At 42.1% G+C, this 20,879-nt stretch overlaps 2 protein-coding genes across 2 annotated transcripts; both read left to right on the forward strand.

The window, feature by feature from the left end:
- The first annotated feature begins 616 nt into the window (after positions 1 to 616).
- On the forward strand, positions 617 to 3,748 carry thpo (thrombopoietin). Its single transcript, XM_086204975.1, has 5 exons — positions 617 to 847; positions 942 to 1,066; positions 1,205 to 1,291; positions 1,403 to 1,567; positions 2,228 to 3,748. The coding sequence occupies exons 1-5, from the start codon at positions 835 to 837 to the stop codon at positions 2,369 to 2,371; spliced, it is 534 nt and encodes a 177-aa protein (XP_086061101.1). The 5' UTR covers positions 617 to 834; the 3' UTR covers positions 2,372 to 3,748.
- Positions 3,749 to 4,157: 409 nt separating this feature from the next.
- Positions 4,158 to 12,468, forward strand: LOC147261588 (solute carrier family 12 member 9-like). The gene is made up of 14 exons (XM_086204976.1): positions 4,158 to 4,472; positions 4,950 to 5,084; positions 5,289 to 5,426; positions 5,490 to 5,602; positions 6,489 to 6,690; positions 6,828 to 6,935; positions 7,412 to 7,523; positions 8,529 to 8,686; positions 9,170 to 9,252; positions 9,655 to 9,779; positions 9,899 to 10,091; positions 10,172 to 10,346; positions 10,934 to 11,080; positions 11,148 to 12,468. The coding sequence occupies exons 1-14, from the start codon at positions 4,280 to 4,282 to the stop codon at positions 12,065 to 12,067; spliced, it is 2,802 nt and encodes a 933-aa protein (XP_086061102.1). The 5' UTR covers positions 4,158 to 4,279; the 3' UTR covers positions 12,068 to 12,468.
- Positions 12,469 to 20,879: the final 8,411 nt, after the last annotated feature.

A 20,879-nucleotide genomic window follows, 5' to 3' on the forward strand; every position in this document is an offset into this window, starting at 1 on the left:
GCATTTGACAGCTGTTATACCTCCTCCACCCCCCACATGGCAATTGCATTGGAGCGACACTGCGTCTTCCAGCTGCGCCCCAGGCATTACGACCCGATGGATGACTGCATGTATCCGTTGCTTGACTGATGTTAAAGCTGGTAAACCCATTAAAGGATGCTGGGACGGATGATCACCCCGGCAGTAATGTCACACATGCAGCAGCTTCACCGAAATCGTTTGGACCTTTTCTACCTTTGCAAATCTAATTATATGAATAAATCTTCCTTGTTATGATGATACTTTAAAAAAAAAACACTTCCAAAAACATCTACATAATTGTCTGAGGTCATTAAAAACAAAGTCCCATATATGTGAGCCTGATAAGTCACCACAAAGACAACACACCCACAAAGCTCACACACAACCCACATGCTGCATGTGGGTTGTGTTGCTCCCTCTGACACCAATTTTGTGAATTATGTGAACCCAATCTGCTACCTCTACTGGCCAGGAGAAACTCTGACAAAAGTAAATAGGCTAGTGACTGGACTTGATGTCAGCTGTGTAAATGGAGTCTTTCACAATAATAAATCATTAACCTTGCTGTCCCTTGAACGCTCTAAAAAAACAGCGAGAGGCAAAAGAGCCCCAATATCAATGAAATGCCATTTTCAGCCTGTAACATGCTGCGCAGCTGGGAAGTTGGAGTGTGTCCCCCTCTCGGACTAGATAACACTTCCTGTTTCTGAAAAAGAAGGTGGGAAATCAAGTGGGGGGAAGAAGACAAAAAAAAGGACACATCTGTAAGAGTTTTCTTAAAATGTGGACCTACCAGGAGCAGCAAAGCAGGGCATGGCTTTAAGCAGTGAGTAGTGTGTCTAAAAAGCATTTTAATTGTTTTTTATAAGCTAAACTAAAATAGGCTTGTTGCATCAGTGTGTGTTCATGTGTTCATCCAGGGCTCCTGCTGCTCTGTGTGGTAGCCTCTGAGGTGTGGGATGTTAAGGCTGAGCCGGCTGACTTTGTGTGTAACAGATCTGCTAGGAGGGCTATGAATATTGTGGCAGAGATGCAGAGTGCGCTGGTGAGGATAAACGTTCACGTGTTTCGCCTGCTGGAGGGAAGAGTCAAATCCTCCCACCTGCTACCTTTACTTACCTGTCGGTCTGTTGACCACCTGTTTAAACCATCGCCTCTTTCTTTTCCATATCCACACTGGCAGAATGACTGCAACAGCTCAACCGTCTTCTCCACACCAGTTCAGCTACCGTGCACCGAGCTTCGTGTGGCATCCTGGGAAAAAAAATCAGTATGTTAACGCATGTATGAGTCAAAATTATCCCACCACATTCATGTTTGCACCTTTATAGTGTGATGGGTGTTCTAAAAAAAGAACCTGTCTTTTTATGTGTGTTAACAGCAACAGCAGAAGAGAGGGGATATAGGTGCATCCTTGAGGCTTCTTATTGAGGGCGTGAAGGTCGTGAGGACTCTAAGCCAGACAGAATGTCACACTTTGGTGCTGCAGAAGCTGGAGCACAACATCAGCAACTACCTCCTGATTCTCACACACCTTCAACTGAGTGTAAGAATCTGTCAGTGTGATGAAATACATCAGAACAAGCGCCAACAAAAAGCACTTGCTCTGGGATTTGCTGGTTAAAAAAAAAAGATGTTATGTACTTAAAATTTGATTGGAAATATTTTACTGCTGCTAATTTAAAACTGAAATGACAATTTTAATCGTAATGTAGCCATCTAGATGCCTTTTACCTGCAACTCATCACTGACTGGGCTCAGTCTGCTTCGTCATGCTCACATCATAGCAGACGCAGCCAAGTAAAATTAATCAGCGTGGTGATGAACATTCACACAGAGAGAGTGAAAATGTGTTGATGGGCTGCTCTCCCTGGTCTGCATCTGATTCAGAGGCATTATCAGTTTCCTCGGGTGTGGAAATATCCTTGTTTCTCATAAATCCAGGGCTTTCTGGATTATATGTGTTCTGCAAGCGTTGATGTTATGTTGTGTGACCCCGAGCCTTCCTCTGTCAGGACATGAGGGAGATAAGAGCGCATACTTTCCTAATGAGACAGTTGTCCTCAAAAAAAAGAGCAAGGATGTCCTCTACCCTGCTTTACATAATATATTCCTAAAGTGTCAAGTTTTCATATGTTTTGTACATTGAATTCCTTTCCTTTTTAAAAAAAAAATACTTTGTTATATTTTCTTTTTGGACCAACAGGGACCAGAGGAGAACCCGCAATTGTCTTGTGTTCCTCATAGCACCCAGAGCCTGAGTACAGTCCTTCTGAGCTACAACCGCCTGCTCTCTGGTAAACTGGAGCGCTTCCTGATAAACCTGGAAGAAAGATGCCCTCCCATATAGAAACTACCCAGCACCCAGTTTTCTGTACAAAAAAACAAAACAAAACAGAGGATGAATTCATCACCTGTGGAGCCCCTATTAAGAAAAGGATTGATTAATGGTCCACCAGAGTAAAACAAAAGGAGCAGTCTGGATTTTCGTTTCACCTCGCTGCCTTTCTTAAAATTCTCTTTTGTGGAAAATCTATAAAGTAAAAAGAAACAAATGTACCCTTTGCAGCTTTGTTAGACAATAATAGGGAATTGAAGCACAGCAATATACCCAGATAAACTCATCTGTTGTGTCCAGTAAAAGGGAAGTTTCATATATCCTATAGTAACATGACACATACTGTGTTGGACTTAAATAAACCTATACATTTATTCTCTGTAGTCAACAGGCAACTCTTCCATGAGCAGATATCAACCTTTCTGTCAAGATATGGATTATGGTCACCACCCAGCAAAGCACAGATTACCAACAGGAAATCCACTTGATTTCTTGGTCTGTAACTACTGATTACTTTCAAAATTTCCATCCATTTTCTACTGCTTATCCTGTTAAGGGTCGCGGGGGGTGGAGCCTATCCTAGCAGCCTTCAGGTGAGAGGCAGGGTTCACCCTGGACGGGTCACCAGTCCATCACAGGACCAACACATAGAGACAGACAACCATTCACACTCACTGTCACACCTACGGTCAATTTAGAGTATCAATCAGCCTCGTCCCCTCTTGATGTCTTTGGACTGTGGGAGGAAGCTGGAGTACCAGAGAGAACCCACACAGGAACAGGGAGAACATGCAGACTCACACAGAAAGATCCTGTGCTGGAGCCGGGACTCGAACCTTCTTGCTGTGAGGCGACAGTGCTGACCACTGCTCCACCATGCCGCCTATTTTCAAAATGAATATGCGAATCCTTTTGTTTATAAAATTGCAGAATATCTTTAAAAAGCCCATCACAGTTTCCTTGCACTCAAATTGATGTGTATTAATTGCTTCTTTGGTCATCCAACAGACTAAAACATACTCGTCTTTTTTTTTTTTTTGGTCAAAATCGACAAAAAAGAAACAACAAATCCTGATATTCCTGCAAAAAGATTAATTGACATTCAACCTGGTTGGCAATTGATCTTAATTATGACTAATTTTAATAAATGTTGCAGCTGTAATGTTTTCCCAAAATGTATTTTTCCTGCTTTGCTTTCCTCCAATTACCAATATTTACAAGACAGCTTAATGTGCTACATTAATCATTGACAGTTTGAGAAGAGATGCTGGAGCTGCTCCCCAAACGACCTGATGTAGGATAAGCGGTAGAAGATGGATGGACAGATGGACTGATAGATGGTCTTTGAAAAGATACTTAGGCCCACTGAGTATTAGAAAGTCAAATAATAATGGATGGCAGAGAGTAGCCAGATCTTTCTGGTATGAATTATGTTGTCATTTCTTATTCTCATGGCACTTTTTGTCTTCTGATTTTCTGTTTACATTTTTTTAAATAATTTGCTGTAGATAGCAGCATTTGTTTGTGTTTTCCAACAGGAAATGTATTTTTGTAAATATCTTGGTTTTGCACCAAAAAAGGACATTTCCTAACTTTATATAGATACCACTAGTGTTTATAAAACTTTGCAATATAATATTCAATAAACTCATTTCTTAAAGCAGACATTTGTTTATTGTTATTAATTAGGCTAATAGCATTTAGCTTCTAGCAACCCACTTTTATTAACAACATTTGTACCAATTAGGCGGGAAACGGCACCTGCTTGGGTGAGTTTGTTTCAGGAAGTGACGTCATACGCATTTAGTTCATTAGCAAACCTTCGTTAACCTGCACGGGAGGGGTGGTTCGGTCAATTGCTTGGCGTAAAGAACTCAGTCAGCTAAATGCTGTTTTAGGACACGCTTAGCGTCAACTGCCATGTCGGAGAAGGCTCCTCTCCTCCACTATCGACTAGCCACCAGCGCCTGTCCGGAGCCCAAAGATGTGGACAAACCCCGGGGAACCAAGCCGAGCAGAGACGGCAAAACCACCCTCAAACTTGGAGTGCTCTTCGGAGTAGTTATCCCAACTTTGCTGTCAATGTTCAGTGTCGTCGTGTTCTTGAGAATTGGTAAGTAGGAGAGAGAATAATTTAGCTTTATATTCTGCCTAAATTCGATTTATTTATTTAATATTTTCTGTTTCTCATGCTTATGGACATGAGGTGAAGGGTATGCTCACATGAGTCAACGACAAACCTTAATTGTTGATGGTGGGATTTTTGTGTGAATCTGTATCAAAAATATTGTCCTGAGTCTGTCGAAAATGATGTGCAGGTGAAGCATCTCTGGAGCACTGATACCCTTAATGTAAACAGGTGTTTTGACACAGAATTAGCCTTCAACTAACATGGCAATGATCCTATATCGCCCTTTTGATTAAATGTCATTTAATAAGACATCCCTATGTGAAACTGACGAAAAGCGCCTCAGCTTCTGGGAGACCACGATTACATTTCCATTACACATTTGCTCTAGGAAAAAGCCATAAATCACCTCAAATATAGTGGTTAATGTAGATGAAAGACCTGTTGTTGTATATGTTGCAGGATTTGTCGTGGGTCAAGCAGGACTCTACCAGGCCATCGCCATGTTCCTGGTGGCTTACTTCATCATCACAATGACTGTTCTATCTGTCTGTGCTATTTCCACTAATGGGGCATTAGATGCTGGAGGTGCCTACTGTATCCTTATGAGTTAAGCTGGTGCCAATAGGTGCATCTTCTGAGATAAAATGTCGCCGCTCCTTATTTCGCTGATGATTTGATGTATTCACCAAAGATACGTTTTCCCTGGCTGATCTGTGGCTGTTTCTATGTAGGTGAGGTTGTTTTGTTGTTGTACAGTTGTGAATCCAGAGTAAGAAATTCCCCAACTTAAACCCCCAGACATGATCAGTCGAGCGCTGGGTCCAGAGTTTGGTGGGAGCATTGGGATTATGTTTTTCTTTGCCAACGTTTGTGGGAGTGCTCTCTACGTGTTGGGTCTGGTTGAAGCGATCATGTCTGACTTTGGTGTCCCAGAAGGTAGGTTGCAATGGTGATGTGTGCATGTGGAGGTCCATGAACTGACCCTGTTTTACTATCCAGCTTCAGCAGGTTCAGCAGCCACTGCAGGTCCCCATCAGGTGTTGCCTTCAGGGTACTGGTGGTCTCTGCTCTATGGTACTGTGGTACTCCTCCTATGCTTCATTGTCTGCCTGGTGAGGCTCAACAACAAGCAATTTGTTGCAAGTATTACACAAATAAATTGTATATTGACAACAGGAAAGGCCCCCAATCCTCTTTGCTTGCACACACACACACACACACACACACACACACAGGAAGGTCATGTTGCTGAGGATAGTTCAGCAGGTCACCATGGATGTTAGAATTCATCCACTGACAACTATGAGTCAACTTAAGCAATTTTTGTAGTCAGTAGTTTCCAAGTTGTCTTGTCTTGGGCAACATTGTCTACTATGTATTTGATAGGTGTCATTAATTCAACTATGTTATTCTAAATAAGACAGTATTTAATTTTCATTTTATCTCTTCACATTCTTGTTTCCATGCTGCAGTCTGACTAATGATTAAAGACACGCCCACGTTACATCACAGCCCTACATTCTATTTGACTTGAAAACCTTTCAGAAGAGTGTGCTATATTTTCAGTTCATGGCTAATGGTGTAAAACACTGATTGGAGCCTAGTTTTTAACACTCACTGGAAGCTGGCTCGTGTTGTGAAGCAGTGTGATTGTGGCACGTGTCAGTAGGTACAATTCAAACTCTGGTAGGGCTTCATAGTGCCTTTTTAGGTGTAACGATGTCTACAACCCACTTCAATAATGTGACTGCCATCAGAATACTCCAATTACTGCTTACTGACTATGAGGCTAAAAATAAATGCTGTTTACATGGCAGAGCATTGTCTTGGTCGGGTTAATTAATGGAATATTACACTCAGACACTTTGATGTTACTTGGCTAGCTGCTTGTTTCTGAGACGTTGCTCTGCACCAGGAGTTGGATGGATGGTTGACTCACTGGAGATTCGTTATCTTCAGACAGTCGCTCACATACATGCAACTGATTTGTGATTACAGGTGGGCGCCAACATCTATGCCAAAGCCACTTTTATCATCTTCATCATCGTCACAACTGTTCTAGCCTCCATCTTCATCAGTTTCTTCATTGTGGGGCCCAGGGTGGTCGTACTGCCAGACGCTTCTGTTGTCAACAGCACCCTCTTCCCCACCACCAACTATACTGGCCTCCAGTTCCAAACCCTGCAGGACAACTTATTGGGTAAGTTATGATGTAAAATGTAGCCGTTGTAATTTATTAGCTATTCCATGATAGGAAAAGATGATTTAATAGTCTGATATACCATTTCTCCTTATCCTTTACACTAAACGACTGATGTTCCATGTCATTCCTCCTAGCCGATTACACCGTAGACTACACCACAGGTGCAATGATGAGTTTTGCCACAGTGTTTGCCGTCATGTTCAACGGGTGCACTGGAATTATGGCAGGATCCAACATGTCAGGTAAGATGGTGTAGTTGGGGAGTAAATCCTGTAAATTAATTGTTAACAAATTCAGTCTCTATCTTATGTGTCACTTATTGATTGAAGGAACATATGGCTTTTTCCCACTTCCTAGATTTGATCCCACAGTACTCGCACAAATACACTAAGATGTGTTCTTCACACAACCAAGAATTTTTTTTTCTTATTACGCCTTGTATTTGCTGTATTTTTAAGTTTTACTCATTTGATTGCATAGTGAAACAACTGACCAGCGGTCCTTATTATAAATTATTGTTGAGGAGTACATTAGAGATCCCACGTGGATACCTCAGTCTTGGGCAAAAGAACACATGTGGCATCATTATTTTGAGAAAGAGGCTTTTTAACTTGGACTGTTGTGGACTTAAACGGATCCAACCCCTGATGTAAGACTGTCTGTCTGATTTTGATCAATAAGGTTTTGTTCAAGTGAGGATTTGTCATGTTCTCCCCAGGTGACCTGAAAAACCCAAGCTATTCCATCCCAAGAGGAACGCTAGCAGCTGTTCTTACAACTTTCATTACATATAATCTGCTCAGTCTGCTGGCTGCATCATCCTGTGACCGGTCAGACACACACACACACACACACACACACACATTCAGTCAACACTACCAAGACGTGCTGAAATTTTGTGAGCTGTTGTATATTACCTGAGCATGTGGTCGCTGACTCATCTGTAGGAAAAAGTCGCATAACACTATCGATCATTTACTGGAGGAAAGAAGTTGCTGCATATTTTACTGTCCGAGATAGAAAGTCTCAAGGCTCATTCAAACAGGATTAATGTTACAGATTGCAGGCGTTGGAAGGGGAGGCTGTGATGCCGTGTGAAGTGAATCAGAATCAATACTCGTAATGATTTAATCCTGCAGACACACTGACATGAATCACAGGTCCTAATTATATTATATCTGATTTCTGCAGCCAATAATGATCCATAAATCTTCTTGGAAATCATAGACCGACACATTGCTTTTAAAGTCACTAAATCCATGAGTACATTAGGGGTGCGACAGATTATCAAACCTAGGGCCTGGTTTGTTTTACAGTTTTAGGGTCATGGTTTTGTATTGGTTCGTTTTGATTTGTACGTTTAGGAGAAGAAAAACTTCCCCAACCACGAAGATGACATGAATAAATGACATAATCGTTGTCGCTGCTGGGTTTTTCTGTTCTTAAACTTTGTTTTCCTGTGGAACCACAAAATCCAGTTCATGTGTGTATTGAGCTGTTTGGTTTTCTAATGGTTTGGCACGGCATGCATAGGCTACATTGTAAATGAGGACTGCTTCCAGCTAATTTCCCATGCTCTTAATGGAGCCCACTTGTAAACAAATATCAACTAAAGAACAATATCTATAGCTCCCCGATGCCAACTTTCCAGTGGTCCATGTGATTACCTTTTATGGTGTCTCGCTTGCCTTTTTTTGTAATGTTGATACACAAACAGGTTTAGAAGGTGTTCATCATTTTGAATCCTCACCTCTTGTGTTGGCACATTTGTTAAAAGAAATAATTTTGGAGGGGGGGATTTATTTCATGCTGGAAGTTTTGTCCGTCCTCCTCAGTCACCTCCTCCAAAGAGACTACAGTTTCCTGGGGGACATCAATATATGGTCACCACTGGTGACTGTTGGTATTTACTCGTCTACCTTGTCTGCTGCCATGAGTAACCTGATAGGAGCCTCCAGGATCATGTATGCCCTGTCCAAAGACAACCTTTTTGGTAAGATCTATCAGCAATTAGTCATCCATCATATTTCACACCACCTAATGAACATCATTGCTCCACTGAGAAGGATTTATGTATTGATCTAAATCATTTAGATGTTAAATTACTGTTAAGGAGTTGATCCAGAGTTTATTTAAGCGTACCAACCCCAGCTGGGCCTCTTTGTAGCTGAGTCAACATTTTAATATTCAACCATCTGTTGAAATGGGCCTCCATCTCAAAAGGGAGAAATTGACACTTATTAATTTCATCGTGTCTTGTTTTCCTTGTGGAGGCATATTAATTTGGAAAGCATCATTTAACCACAGATGGCTTGTAGTGTTGACTTTCTCCGAAGAGAGAAAAAAAATTCCCCCCTCATTGTGTGTTTCGCTTCTGCACCAGTGCTGGATGACTCAGTTGTTTATCTGATTTAGGAGTAGAAACAGACAAGAGGCGGACTTCGCATTTGCTAGTGGTTTTTTTCAATCTCTCCAGGTGGCGTTCTGGCTCTGGTGAAGAAAACCTCTCCCAGTGGGAACCCCTGGGCCTCGGTGCTGGTTTCTTGGTTGCTTGTGCAGGTAGAACGTGACACTGTTCACAAGCAGTGGCTACAACAGTCCTCCATACATAGAGTCAAGATGCATCCTGATCCTTCCATTTGGTTTAAGCCTCTTCCCCATCAATTGTAACACTGGTGACTCAGCTGACACAGCATTGTGAGCAGTTTAGGATTTAATCCAATGAAGAACATGAACAGCTTGAACGATTGTAATATTGTAAAATCACTTTAGGACTTTAGAAATTGTCCAAAACAGACCCCCAAGCTTTTTCAAGTTTGAGTAAATTCTTTTATAAAATGGACTGAAATAATGGACTACCTATTCACTTGGACGTCTTAGTATTTTAGAACCTTTGTGGCCAGTAATAGAACAATTTCAGGCGTGTTGGAAGATATAACTATTCCTTCTTTCTGTCACTAGGTGGTGCTGTTTGCTGGGAAGTTGAACACCATTGCTGGCATTGTAACCATCTTCTTCTTGCTGGTTTATGCTGCTGTGAACTTGGCTTGTTTGGCTCTAGAATGGGCCTCTGCACCGAACTTTAGGTACAGTACTCAATTTTGCAGTTTTGATTGATTTCCTCAACCACAGTTGAATTTTAAGTGCTAATTCCATCAGTGGGAAAAGACTCAAAGTAAGACCCTCTTTGTGTGTTGTTATTCAGACCTTCATTCCGGTGTTTCACTTGGCACACCTGTTCACTGGGCATCCTCGGCTGCCTGGTCATGATGTTCCTCATCAGTGCCATTTATGCCTTTGCCAGTATTGCTTTTATGCTGTTGCTCTTGATGCTGATCCACTACCTCGGTCCCATCAGCAACTGGGGCTACATCAGCCAGGCGCTCATCTTCCATCAGGTACCCACACTCTCACACATATCCATATGTATGAATTATTTAATGTGTGCATGTTGTTGCTGTTATCTGTTTTCATTCAGGTACGCAAGTATCTCTTGATGCTGGATGTGCGTAAGGACCATGTAAAATTCTGGAGGCCTCAGTTGCTGCTGTTGGTGGCGAATCCTCGCAGTTGTATCGGCCTTATGACCTTCATTAATGACCTGAAGAAGAGTGGCCTGTATGTACTGGGACATGTCAAACTGGGTTTACTGGGTAAGAATTGAACAGGAAGGAGGCTGATCAGTTCCTGGTAATGTCAGTTAAAATTGCAATAAGTTTTTTTTTTTCCTTTCACCAAAAATGCTGCTTGATACATTTCATCCAGTTGTTTACTGGAAAGCCGCTTAAATTTGTAGTCACCAAGAATCGGCATCAAATCGATCCTTTTCCAAATGAAGCTCTCCATCTCCTTTGCAGCTCAGCCTCACACGTAGTAGGGACTACAAACACACTAGTCGATTTATGAAGCCACCCCCACTGACTTCCAGGACAATTAATATTCATAATATTGATATTCATTGGAGATTTGTTGTCAATGTAAAAAGAAAACAGTAGAATTTTGGTATATTGAACTGTCTGATGCAGAAATTGGTACCATTGCTGCATGTCAATTTGATGTATAAGCACATACATTTGTTCTGTCCAGTCCAATCACATCGTGTTAAGGTGTATAACCCTAACTGTTCTGAGTCTTGCAGAGGTAAACGTAGTGAATATTTGTCCTGTCAGCAGGGATTTCCTAGTTTTGGTTGCTTGTTAAATTCAACGTTTGACTCTTTTGTGTCTGTGTGGTTCTACAGATGGGTTGCCCTCTGATCCTCTGCAGAACCGGTATGACTCCTGGCTGTCTCTAGTGGACCATCTAAACATAAAGGCATTTGTCAACCTAACCCTGGCCAACTCTGTCCGACGCGGAACCCAGAACCTGCTGTTCATCACAGGCTTCGGTAGGTTTTCTTGTTCCTTTGAGGATTAAGACTAAAACACTGAACTATCCTACATTATGTGTTTTAGGGGGAATGAGGCCAAACACCCTTGTCTTGGGTTTCTACGATGACTGCATTCCCGAAGACCACCTCCAAGGAAAAATTCGATTGTCGACTGGCTTGGGTGTGGTCCGTCCAACCAAAGACCTGAGAGAACTCCAGCCCCCCTTCTTCCCCAGTGTACGGGGTGCTGAAGAACCTAAAGATCTTCAGGAAGAGGAATATGTTTCACTAATTGCCGATGCTGTAAAAATGGGCAAGAATGTGGCATTGGCTCGTTACTTCAACCAGTTTAAGCGTGAAGAGGTTCTAGGGGCAGGGAGGAAGATTGGGGCCCACCGAAGCACGACAGGGCCCTTTGTTGACGTATGGCCTCTGAATCTGTTGCGACCAGACAGCCGTGGCTATGTCGACATCTGCTCTCTCTTTCTGCTTCAGCTTGCCTGCGTGCTTCATGAAACACGGGCCTGGAACCAGGCGAGACTCCGTCTCTTCCTCTGTGTGGAGGCTGGCTGCAGTCTACAGGAAGAGGAGGAGAGGAAGCTGCGGATGATGTTGAAGGAGCTACGGATCTCTGCGCAGGTGCACATGGTAGCTTGGGACCAGGTGGTGGCACTGCACTGGCTTAGACAAGGACAGGAGGTAGACAAAGGACCTGCTCAGGTGGAAGAGATGGAGAGACAGGGGGAGGAGACAGAGGCTGCAGGTGTAGAAAGTTTTCCGAACAACGCTGCTCAGCTGACAGATGAGTACATCTGTGCTGTCAATAGTCTCATTTGTCAACATGGAGTGCCTCAGCCTGCGGTGCGTTTCCTTTATCTGCCGCGGCCTCCAGCAGACACAAGCCGTTACCGTGCCTACCTGCACCAGGTGGACCTGTTGAGTCGAGATCTGGGCCCGACGATGCTCATTCATGGAGTAACTCCTGTGGTCACTACCGACCTCTAAGATTTTTACAGTCAACTCTTTCTCACTCAGCATTGTTGAACAACGGAACTGGTGACGTTTAACCCTTTCAGACCAATACCACAGCAGTCCAGCTAAACTTCAGTGATTCATACATTACCCTCTTCCAGCAAGTGATCAAGGTGCTTGACGAATTATGCTAACATGATATATTAGATATTGGTCATATCATGAATCAGCACTTGGAAATGGAGCTTCAGCGCCATAAGAATTTCCATATTTTTTTCCAAAGTGAAGGAAGCAGAAGTCCTTCCTCCTATAAAGAAGTTGCTCTTGGCGAATAGTTGTGACGTACTCTTTATACTGTCTGAAGTACATTTTACACATGGGTATGGTCTTTTTGTACACGTTGATAGGAAAATAAATCATGAGTTATTGTATTACCTCAGGCGTCTTTTCTGTATTTCTTGATGTGATCAGTGGAAAGCCTGCAGGCAAGAGGCAACTGCATTAGAGCAGCATTGTATAGCTAAATCCTTCATTGCAGGTTAAACACCTGCAGAGGGCGCTACATGCCCAGTTACATTACTGGTCATGGTGGCAGCATCTGAACCAGGCTCAAGTCTGTTTATCAATTCTACTGATTTTATTATCTCTTAATGAGCACAAATCATTTGCTTCTTTTTTTTTTTCCTTTTAACCACTCGTGATTGGCTTACGGCTGACCTGCATGTCAGGTTTGAGATCTCAACATATTTCCAAAGACGGCATAAAATTGATTTTATGTTGTGTAAAGCATCCTGTTACCTTCCCAAAAGTGCAGAACTTAGTGGGTGTGATTGTCTTTTAGCAGAAGGGAGCATGAAACACTGGTACTTTTCTTTTGACGGTCCCACAGTGAAAGGTTTGGGAATGCCTGGGCTCAACGATATATTGACTAATCTGATATTTTCATGATTAAGCAATGATAAAAATAATTATTCATCATAGGCCTGACGTACAACAGGTCTGAAAGAGCCAGTTCCGATCTGTTTAATAGGACTTCTGCACTAGTGACTGATGTGTCTTGTCACGGGTGCTACACGAGGTTGGAGGTTTTTGTCTGCCTCGGGCATCAAGTGGAGCATTGGACTGAATCACTTCCGAAAAATGGCCAGTTGGCGGTGAAAGGGAGAGTTGCTGATGCGGAGGAGCATAATGACCTGTGACTAATAAAATCACTGGGCCTCTTTTCTGCCCTAACTGTTCGCCGGATGATGGCAGGTGGCTTAAATAGTCAGTTTAGATAACGCAAAGAAATTGTCCATTAGTTTTTATTTTAAGCAAACTTTGCACCACAGAGCGCATCATTTATCTGATATATCCTACTGAGGTGTTCATGTATTAATATCAAGTCCTGTTTTATCAATAACTGTCTGATAGTGGATTTAGAAATGAATTGTGTTGAAAATAGAAGCGATATATATTGATATATTCTCCCTCATCACAGTGCACCGAAGCAGCACCCATTGTCAGTCCTGAGAGGAGCTGAACAGGGCTGCAATTTGAGGTGTGAAGTGGTCCTTCTGGCTTCTGGTGCCTTTGGTTTCCTTCTGCCATATTTGGTTTTTTTTTAGATGATTCGTCATGGAAATGATTCCGATCTGCTTGTTAGAACGAAACAGCCTCTGATCATGAGGAAGAATTGAGCTGTGAGGACATGGACATCCTGCTGTCCTCCCACAACATTCACAAGCAGGAATTGGGGTCACGCACTAAACGTGATGAGCTGCGTAGCGGAATTCTTACATTATTGGTTTTATTCACTTTAGAAGCGTTAAAAAATTCCATAATTATGTTTTAGGTTTCAGGTCAAAACTAGAAGAGAGACTTTTTTTGTAGGGAAAATATAGGTAGACAGGTAAAAACTTCAACCTACAGTAGCGTACAGGCCGATAGAATTCTAACATTAAATTATGCATCGATGTGTGAGGAAGTACAATGCGCGGTAGATTTTAATATAACATGTTGTAACCATGTGTGGAGGGAATAAGGGGTCGTGGGCAGATGGGAAGAAACTCTTTGCGACGGTTTTGATCCCCATGGTGATCTGTGGTTCCAGATTTGAATTGTTAATGGCTCTTCCTTTAATCACCATTCTACTCCACATTTAGCCTCCCACCATTCGGTCTCTACGTCAGTTGTCAGCAGGTGTGATGTGGCAGCAAAGGTAACCAGGATAACACTAAATATTGGATTTATGTAGCAGAGGGCAACAACTGGAATGTCTCCCTTGATAAAGAGACGACGCCATCTGTTGCGTACGTCATGTTTATGGCAAAATTCTGAGGTTCTATATAGGCGTACTGACACCCGCCTACACTAACAAACGCCATGTGGGAGGGAGTGTGTTCACAGATGGAGGCTGCAAAGTCTCCAAGTGCTATAACTGGATATCACGTTCACAGTCATGCAAGTAAGCAAGACACTTCAAATATAACAATACCGCAGAGCTCCTCAAGTTTAAAATGATCAGACCAAATTGGTAGTGAATTCACAATCTTTTTTGGGGGGTGGGGGGGTTTGAACTGGAGTTGAAGACCCTGAGACTCTTTTGAGATCCTCAAAAACCTAAATAATAAAGAAGCTGTCAACCCGATTGAGGGAGATTTTGAACGGCTTGTGAAAGTATTGAGCTATCTGTGAAAAGTGGAGCAAAATCACAGACGTGAACATTCTCAGTCCGACTATAATTTGAGATCTTCACTCCCCTGCCGGATTAATTTGCATTTATTCCACATTAAGAAGTTCTGTTTTATGTTAAAACCAGTCGTGATGTACTGAGGGTGGTTTGTTCCCTATAATTTAATGAGAGAAAGAACATTGGGTGGGTCAGGATAAAACCCTGCAACTGATGAAAAGTTTTGTGATCCTAGAATGTTTTTCAGTGTTGCCTCGCGATGTAGGCTGAGAAACATGGCCTCGGGTGCTTGACTCACATAGTCGTGTGCCTTTGTGTTATTTTGTTCTGGCTCGCATCAGTTTGCCTAGATGGAGGAAATCAAAATGTCAAATCTGCTGACAGTACTTTTCATGCGAGTGTACTTCAAAATCTCTTGACAACTTTCCGAACAGCGATCTATCTATATACTGTAGTTTCCCCAGATACATCAGACCCTTATTAAGTCCCCCCTTATCAAGCTTATTCTATCTGTAGCCGGATGAGAAACTATCCCACATCCTCTGCCTCTGCTCTCAGGAGCTGCACATGTGACGTAGTCCCGACTCCTGTTGTTTTAGAAATAGAACCACTTCATGACAGAGTGGGAGGAAGACAACAGATTTAAATCTCCTCTCTCCTACCGCCTGCATCACGACAGTATTTCTAGTCCAGTGTGGGCTAATGGTAGCGAACCGATTCTTCACCAAACACATCATTTGTTTCACCATGACAGTACAGTTTGCCATCTCTTATTCTGTTGCTCAACATGTGATTTACATGGTTGTGAGCTCCGGTCAGTGTCCCTTAAAGCTGCGAGCAGTGATGAGCGGGTTAGTCACATTGGAGCGTGTGTGTGTTGCATAGAATGAGAGGGAGGTGAGACCTGATGACATTTGCATTTTGCATGAAGAAGCGGACTATTGGGACCATTGTGGTGCACATATCACAACCTGCGTCCACGAAGTGGTGCTAAAGAACACACACACAACACTCACGATGTTTTACATCACGTAAAGACAACCCCTAGGTGGCGCTGTGGCTTAATTTCAACAAGTAGCTGTCTTCAGGCCGGAACTCTCATCAAATGTGTGAATTTTGGAGAAGATCTCACCGTGCGGAGTCAAGTTACAACGGCCTCCTGTTCTGTGGTGAAATGACACAATTGACTGCATCACCATGGTAACACTACTTAACAAAAACTAATTTTTCACAGTAACTCCACAACAAATGCTCAAGGTGTTCCTGACCAAATGTGCGATGCATCTGGTCGAGCCACGAGGAGCAGTAAATCAAATGGTTAAAAAAGAAGATCTGATTTCCTGTTAAATATCTGCTAACCACCTCGGCCTCATAGTTGGAATGAAGCCATCTCATCTTTTAAATTTCAAATTAGATATTCTGAAATATGTGCATTGCGCCTGCAGTGTAATGACCCATTGCCTTGAGCAACATGAGCTGCTCCTGGGAGCTTTCTAGTTCAGATGTACTTTTATTTGCTAATTATATATTTGATGAAACCATGTCCACCATCTCTTCTCCTCTGGTTTTTCCGTCAGGCGCCACCATCCGAGCTTCTTCCTGTCACCATTCCTTCATGTGATCGACTTTGTTATCAACTCGCTCGCTGATATTTCTGAACTCAGCGTTTGCTGCCTCCAGCGCGCTGTCTGAGTGGCACAAGCGACACTGATGATCATATATGGTCGCTGCCTCACTCCACCCCCTCATACCGGGAATGCCCTTCTTTTCATAGCGGCCCTTGACAGCAGCAGAGAGTGTACCACTGTGCTGATTTGCGTCATTGTCACACTTATACTGTTAGGCACCAAATATGGGGAACACTTGAGCGCGTCATTATGTCTCATCATGTTTGCCAGCCATCAGAGGTTTTCATGGATTTTTATTAATCCCAGTTCAATGAGATAATAGGTAGTCTGCGTCACTGCTTAGGTAGGGGTGGATTAGCCCATGCTCTGATTTCCAGAGGCACTGGAAACACTCATGTTTGACTGGTTATTCCATTTTATGTTAGGTTAATTGGTTTCCTAAAGCCCAGGGCCAGATTTACTTGATTCAAGGTTTCTCAAAGAGGATCTGCACCGATAGCAAGTATGCTTTCAATAACTATATTTTACAGCAACTCATTAACTTCAGAGTGAGAAGTTGGGTATTTAAAGTCAGAAGCCTTCTGCTTGTATCAGTACGTTTGCTAATGAATGCAAGTCAAATTTGGCACCAACTCGATATCTGAAGCAAAAGCAACATTTAATTTTCTGTCTGCACTGTTCATTACATGTCATTTTGTTACGCTGATGTTACTTCAATTTGTAAGTAAAGTAAACCTCAGAAAAACATGTTGTCACAAGTTTTTCTTTTTCAGCTTCTGTCTGGTAAATATCAGGAAGGAATATAAAAGTGTGTGTGTGTGTGCTTATGCATGTCAGTTCCACAGAGCAAGAGGGAGGAGAAACCTGATAATATTTAGATTTTGCGTGAAAGAGCAGACAAAAGTTGCACTGTTGTGTAAATGTCACCAAAAAAAATTATTTTGTTGTCTTTACATTGATTTTTTTCTTAGCTCTATCCGTCCATCCATTTTCTACTGCTTATCCTGTTAAGGCTCTCGGGGGGGCTGGAGCCTATCCCAGCAGCCTTCAGGTGAGAGGCGGGGTTCCTGGACGGGTCGCCAGTCCATCACAGGACCAACACATAGAGACAGACAACCATTCACACTCACAGCCACGCCTACGGCCACTGGCTTAGGTCTGTAATCTCCAATTGCACGTCATAGTCCGATTCACATTCAGATTCAGAAAACTTTATTTATCCCTGTGGGAGGGAATTAAGAGAGCAGAGAGCGGTATAGTTGGTTACACAACAACAACAACACAACAACATACATTAGGGAAGGAAGTGCGAGGAAGTCTATACCTCATTCTGTATCCATGTAATCTTTTTGTGGCGGTACGCTACGCTGTCTGAGTACTTCCTACTTATTTTAGCAGCAGTATTTTTTTGTAAGAAATTGTGATGCTAAAAATAAGATGCTGAAACACCTGCATGTATTTATTAGCGTGTGAGGGGAAGAGGATGTGTCTGGCGCTGGGAGTCTATGGGCCTTCACGTGTCACTTGACATCACCAACCGACGTTATCACCTTTTAACTTTGCACTGGCTCAGCCTGACGCACAGCACCAGGCAAGACTGGCTGGCCCTCGCTGCCATCTGGTGCTCAGTTCTTATGGAGAAAACTTGTTTTTCTGTGCAACTATAGATCCCAGTGCAGACCATCTGGGGTCCGGGGTAACTGGGAGGCAAACATAGACGCACACAAGAAACCAACCACTCGAGTTGGATTGTTTGTCATGGATACTGCTTTGTTTCAATTACCACATTATTTTAGGACTCCACTACTGGACTCCCTTTTCCTACAGATCATACATATTCAGGAGAGCATGGGGAATCATCACTTTAAGAGATAAGTGTAAATGTATTTAGGTAATTGCTTTCCGTTAATAAACTCTTTGACTTGGATCAGTTGATGGAAGGAGGAGCAGATGGTCTTCAAATATGTGAAGGATGGTGCTAATTTTTCATCAGCAGGGCCAAGATCTGAACACTTGCGTCTGATTGAAGGCAACATTTATAGTTTGGGTCAAGTTTAAACCTCCAACCTTGTTTATCTGTCTGTGTCTTTTGGAAAAATGTGATATAAATACTTATTTCTATAGGCGGTACATGTGGGAGGGAAGCATGATCTCAGAGTCTCCTGGATTTGTATCCTCCAGCTGGCGGGCTTCTCTGTGTGTACATATCATGTGTGTCCTTGTGTCTTTGTGTGTTTAATTTCATAGTGTGTGTGTGTATGAGAGAGAGAGATAGAGAGAGAGAGAGAGAGAGAGAGAGTCCTTCTGCTCCAATCCCCCATGACTATATGAGTGAGTTTACACTTTGTTTTGTTTTTTTAATAATATATTTGTATTATTTCCTGAATTACTACTAGTCACTACTCACTGATCATTAATACCTGTTATCATCATTCCATATTGGATCAAAGTCTGATTTTATTAGCATGTCCGCTCCTGGAGTAAAATAAGCAAAGAAGGCAGCAGACATTAAACATTCATTAAACAAAATTCAAAAACATTATTTTTGAATTTTGCAAACATGACAATAGTTTGGCCAAGTAAAGAACTGACTTTTTTTTAATTTTTTTTAAACCTTGATTGAATTTCCTAAAAAATGAGCACTATTGTGCACTAGGACCTGAGTGTGAACTGAACAGATTGTGGTGGTCAGAAGTCGAGTTCACACTTAGTTAAGGCCTTCAACTGTATACATAATTTCTCGTGAACTGGAAGCTGTCAGTCCTCAACATACTGTAAGCATTCTGTTTGTGTGGGGATGCAACCAAAGACTAGATTAAAAAACACTGATGAAATCAATAAATATTCTGAAGAAAAAGATCAGTGTTGGGAAGTTCAAACCAGTGCGTTGACAGTGCTCCTTCTTAGGGAACACAAAAAATAAAGCTCCAAGATACTCCTCCGGCAGAAAAAAAATCCCTTTATTCACATTGCTACTTTATGGTAATGAATATATGTAGTATACAATGTTGCCCCAGGAGAAAAAAAACACCCAAAAGGCTGTTTGTGTTGTTAACAATGACATGTTACTTATGAGTATAGATAAGCTTTTTTATTCTCCTTTGGTTGGTTAATGAAAGAGCTTTTTATTTTTTGCCAGAAGAATGCCTCCTCTAATATTCCAAAGGAACATCTTTTGAGTTTGTCCTCCTATTGTCCATCCTCCCTAGAGCCGGTCAACCAGACGGATCCCTCCACCCACAGAGACCAGCTGACCGCTCATTAGCTTAGCACAGTGAATGTAAGTGGATGGGAAGTGTTAGCACACCTCTGTCAAAAGCCTTTAAACAATTTTCTCCAAAACAGATTTTGCCTGCAATCGTAGGGTTGTTTGTGATGTGCTGTGAAACAACAATTCAAATCTTCAAGACGTCCTGATGTTAGACTCAGGCTTGTCGTTGGAACTACTTTCCTGGCTGGGTGCGGTGATTCGACACAATTCTTTAAAAGTCCCATTGTAACTCCAGCCAACAAAATATTGTTGACCACTAAAAGAGCGACTGTCGCTACTAATCATGGCCTGATACTTGTGGACAAACCGAGAGCCTTTACTGTTTGGCTTAGGTGTGCTAACACTTCCCATCAATTACCATTCACTGTGCTGAGCTAACTAGCATTCAACTGGTCTTTGTGGGTCTCAGCCCCTTCAAGGAGAGAAGAGTATATTTATCTTCTTGTCCTGCCATGTCTGTTCCTTTAAGAACAGACTGTCTGTATTAATCTTGGCTGTCAGTGTTAACAAACACTCCATTTTTAGTAACTTCCTAAAAGAGTAGTGGAAACAATTTACTCCCAGTGGGTCAGTGAGCCCCTAAACTGATCTTTGACTGGAGAAGAGTGATGAAGGAAACACGGAGCAGATTGTCCACTGCGTGTTATTTAAAATAGAGAACCCGAAAAAACATACTCTCACACAGACACATGATAAACAGATAGTTTCCAGGCCGACAAACTCTAACAGAGTAATAAATGTTGGTCACCAAACCTGTGGTGACAAAGGTGAGTCATGTCTTCACCACCGACTGTTGAGCTGTCAATAGAAGTCATTATGTGGCCACTAAAGTGATGTGCAGCTTTTGGACACAGAAACTCAGAACACGTTTAAATCATGTAGGATAATAAAGCTAAATTAGCAGCATAAATATTTAATGAATCTTTTCTAGAGCGAGACTTTAAAAAAAAAATTCAGATGTTAAAAACTTACAAAACTTCTCTCAAAATGATCCAACAAATGTAAATTGAATAAAGAAAAAAAAAACAACTTCAATTTTCATGTCTATATACTGAACATATTGAGCTAATGAGCCTGCAGCGCTTGTCTGCGACTGAATGTAAAGAGAAACTGGTGTGTTAAAATAATTATGACATAATGACAGTCGTATAATGACAGCATGTCGGCCATCATAACGCGGAGACAGAGCAACAGTGCACGGTCAAGGGAGTTTTATTTATGTAAGGAAGTCAATGAATTAGATAACCGCCTCGGTCAAAAGGCACCTTGGGATAT

Source organism: Aulostomus chinensis, chromosome 5 (genome assembly GCF_037954235.1).
Source record: "Aulostomus chinensis isolate RoL2024-O1b breed Wild chromosome 5, RoL_Achi_v1.0, whole genome shotgun sequence".
NCBI classification, from domain to species: Eukaryota; Metazoa; Chordata; class Actinopteri; order Syngnathiformes; family Aulostomidae; genus Aulostomus; species Aulostomus chinensis.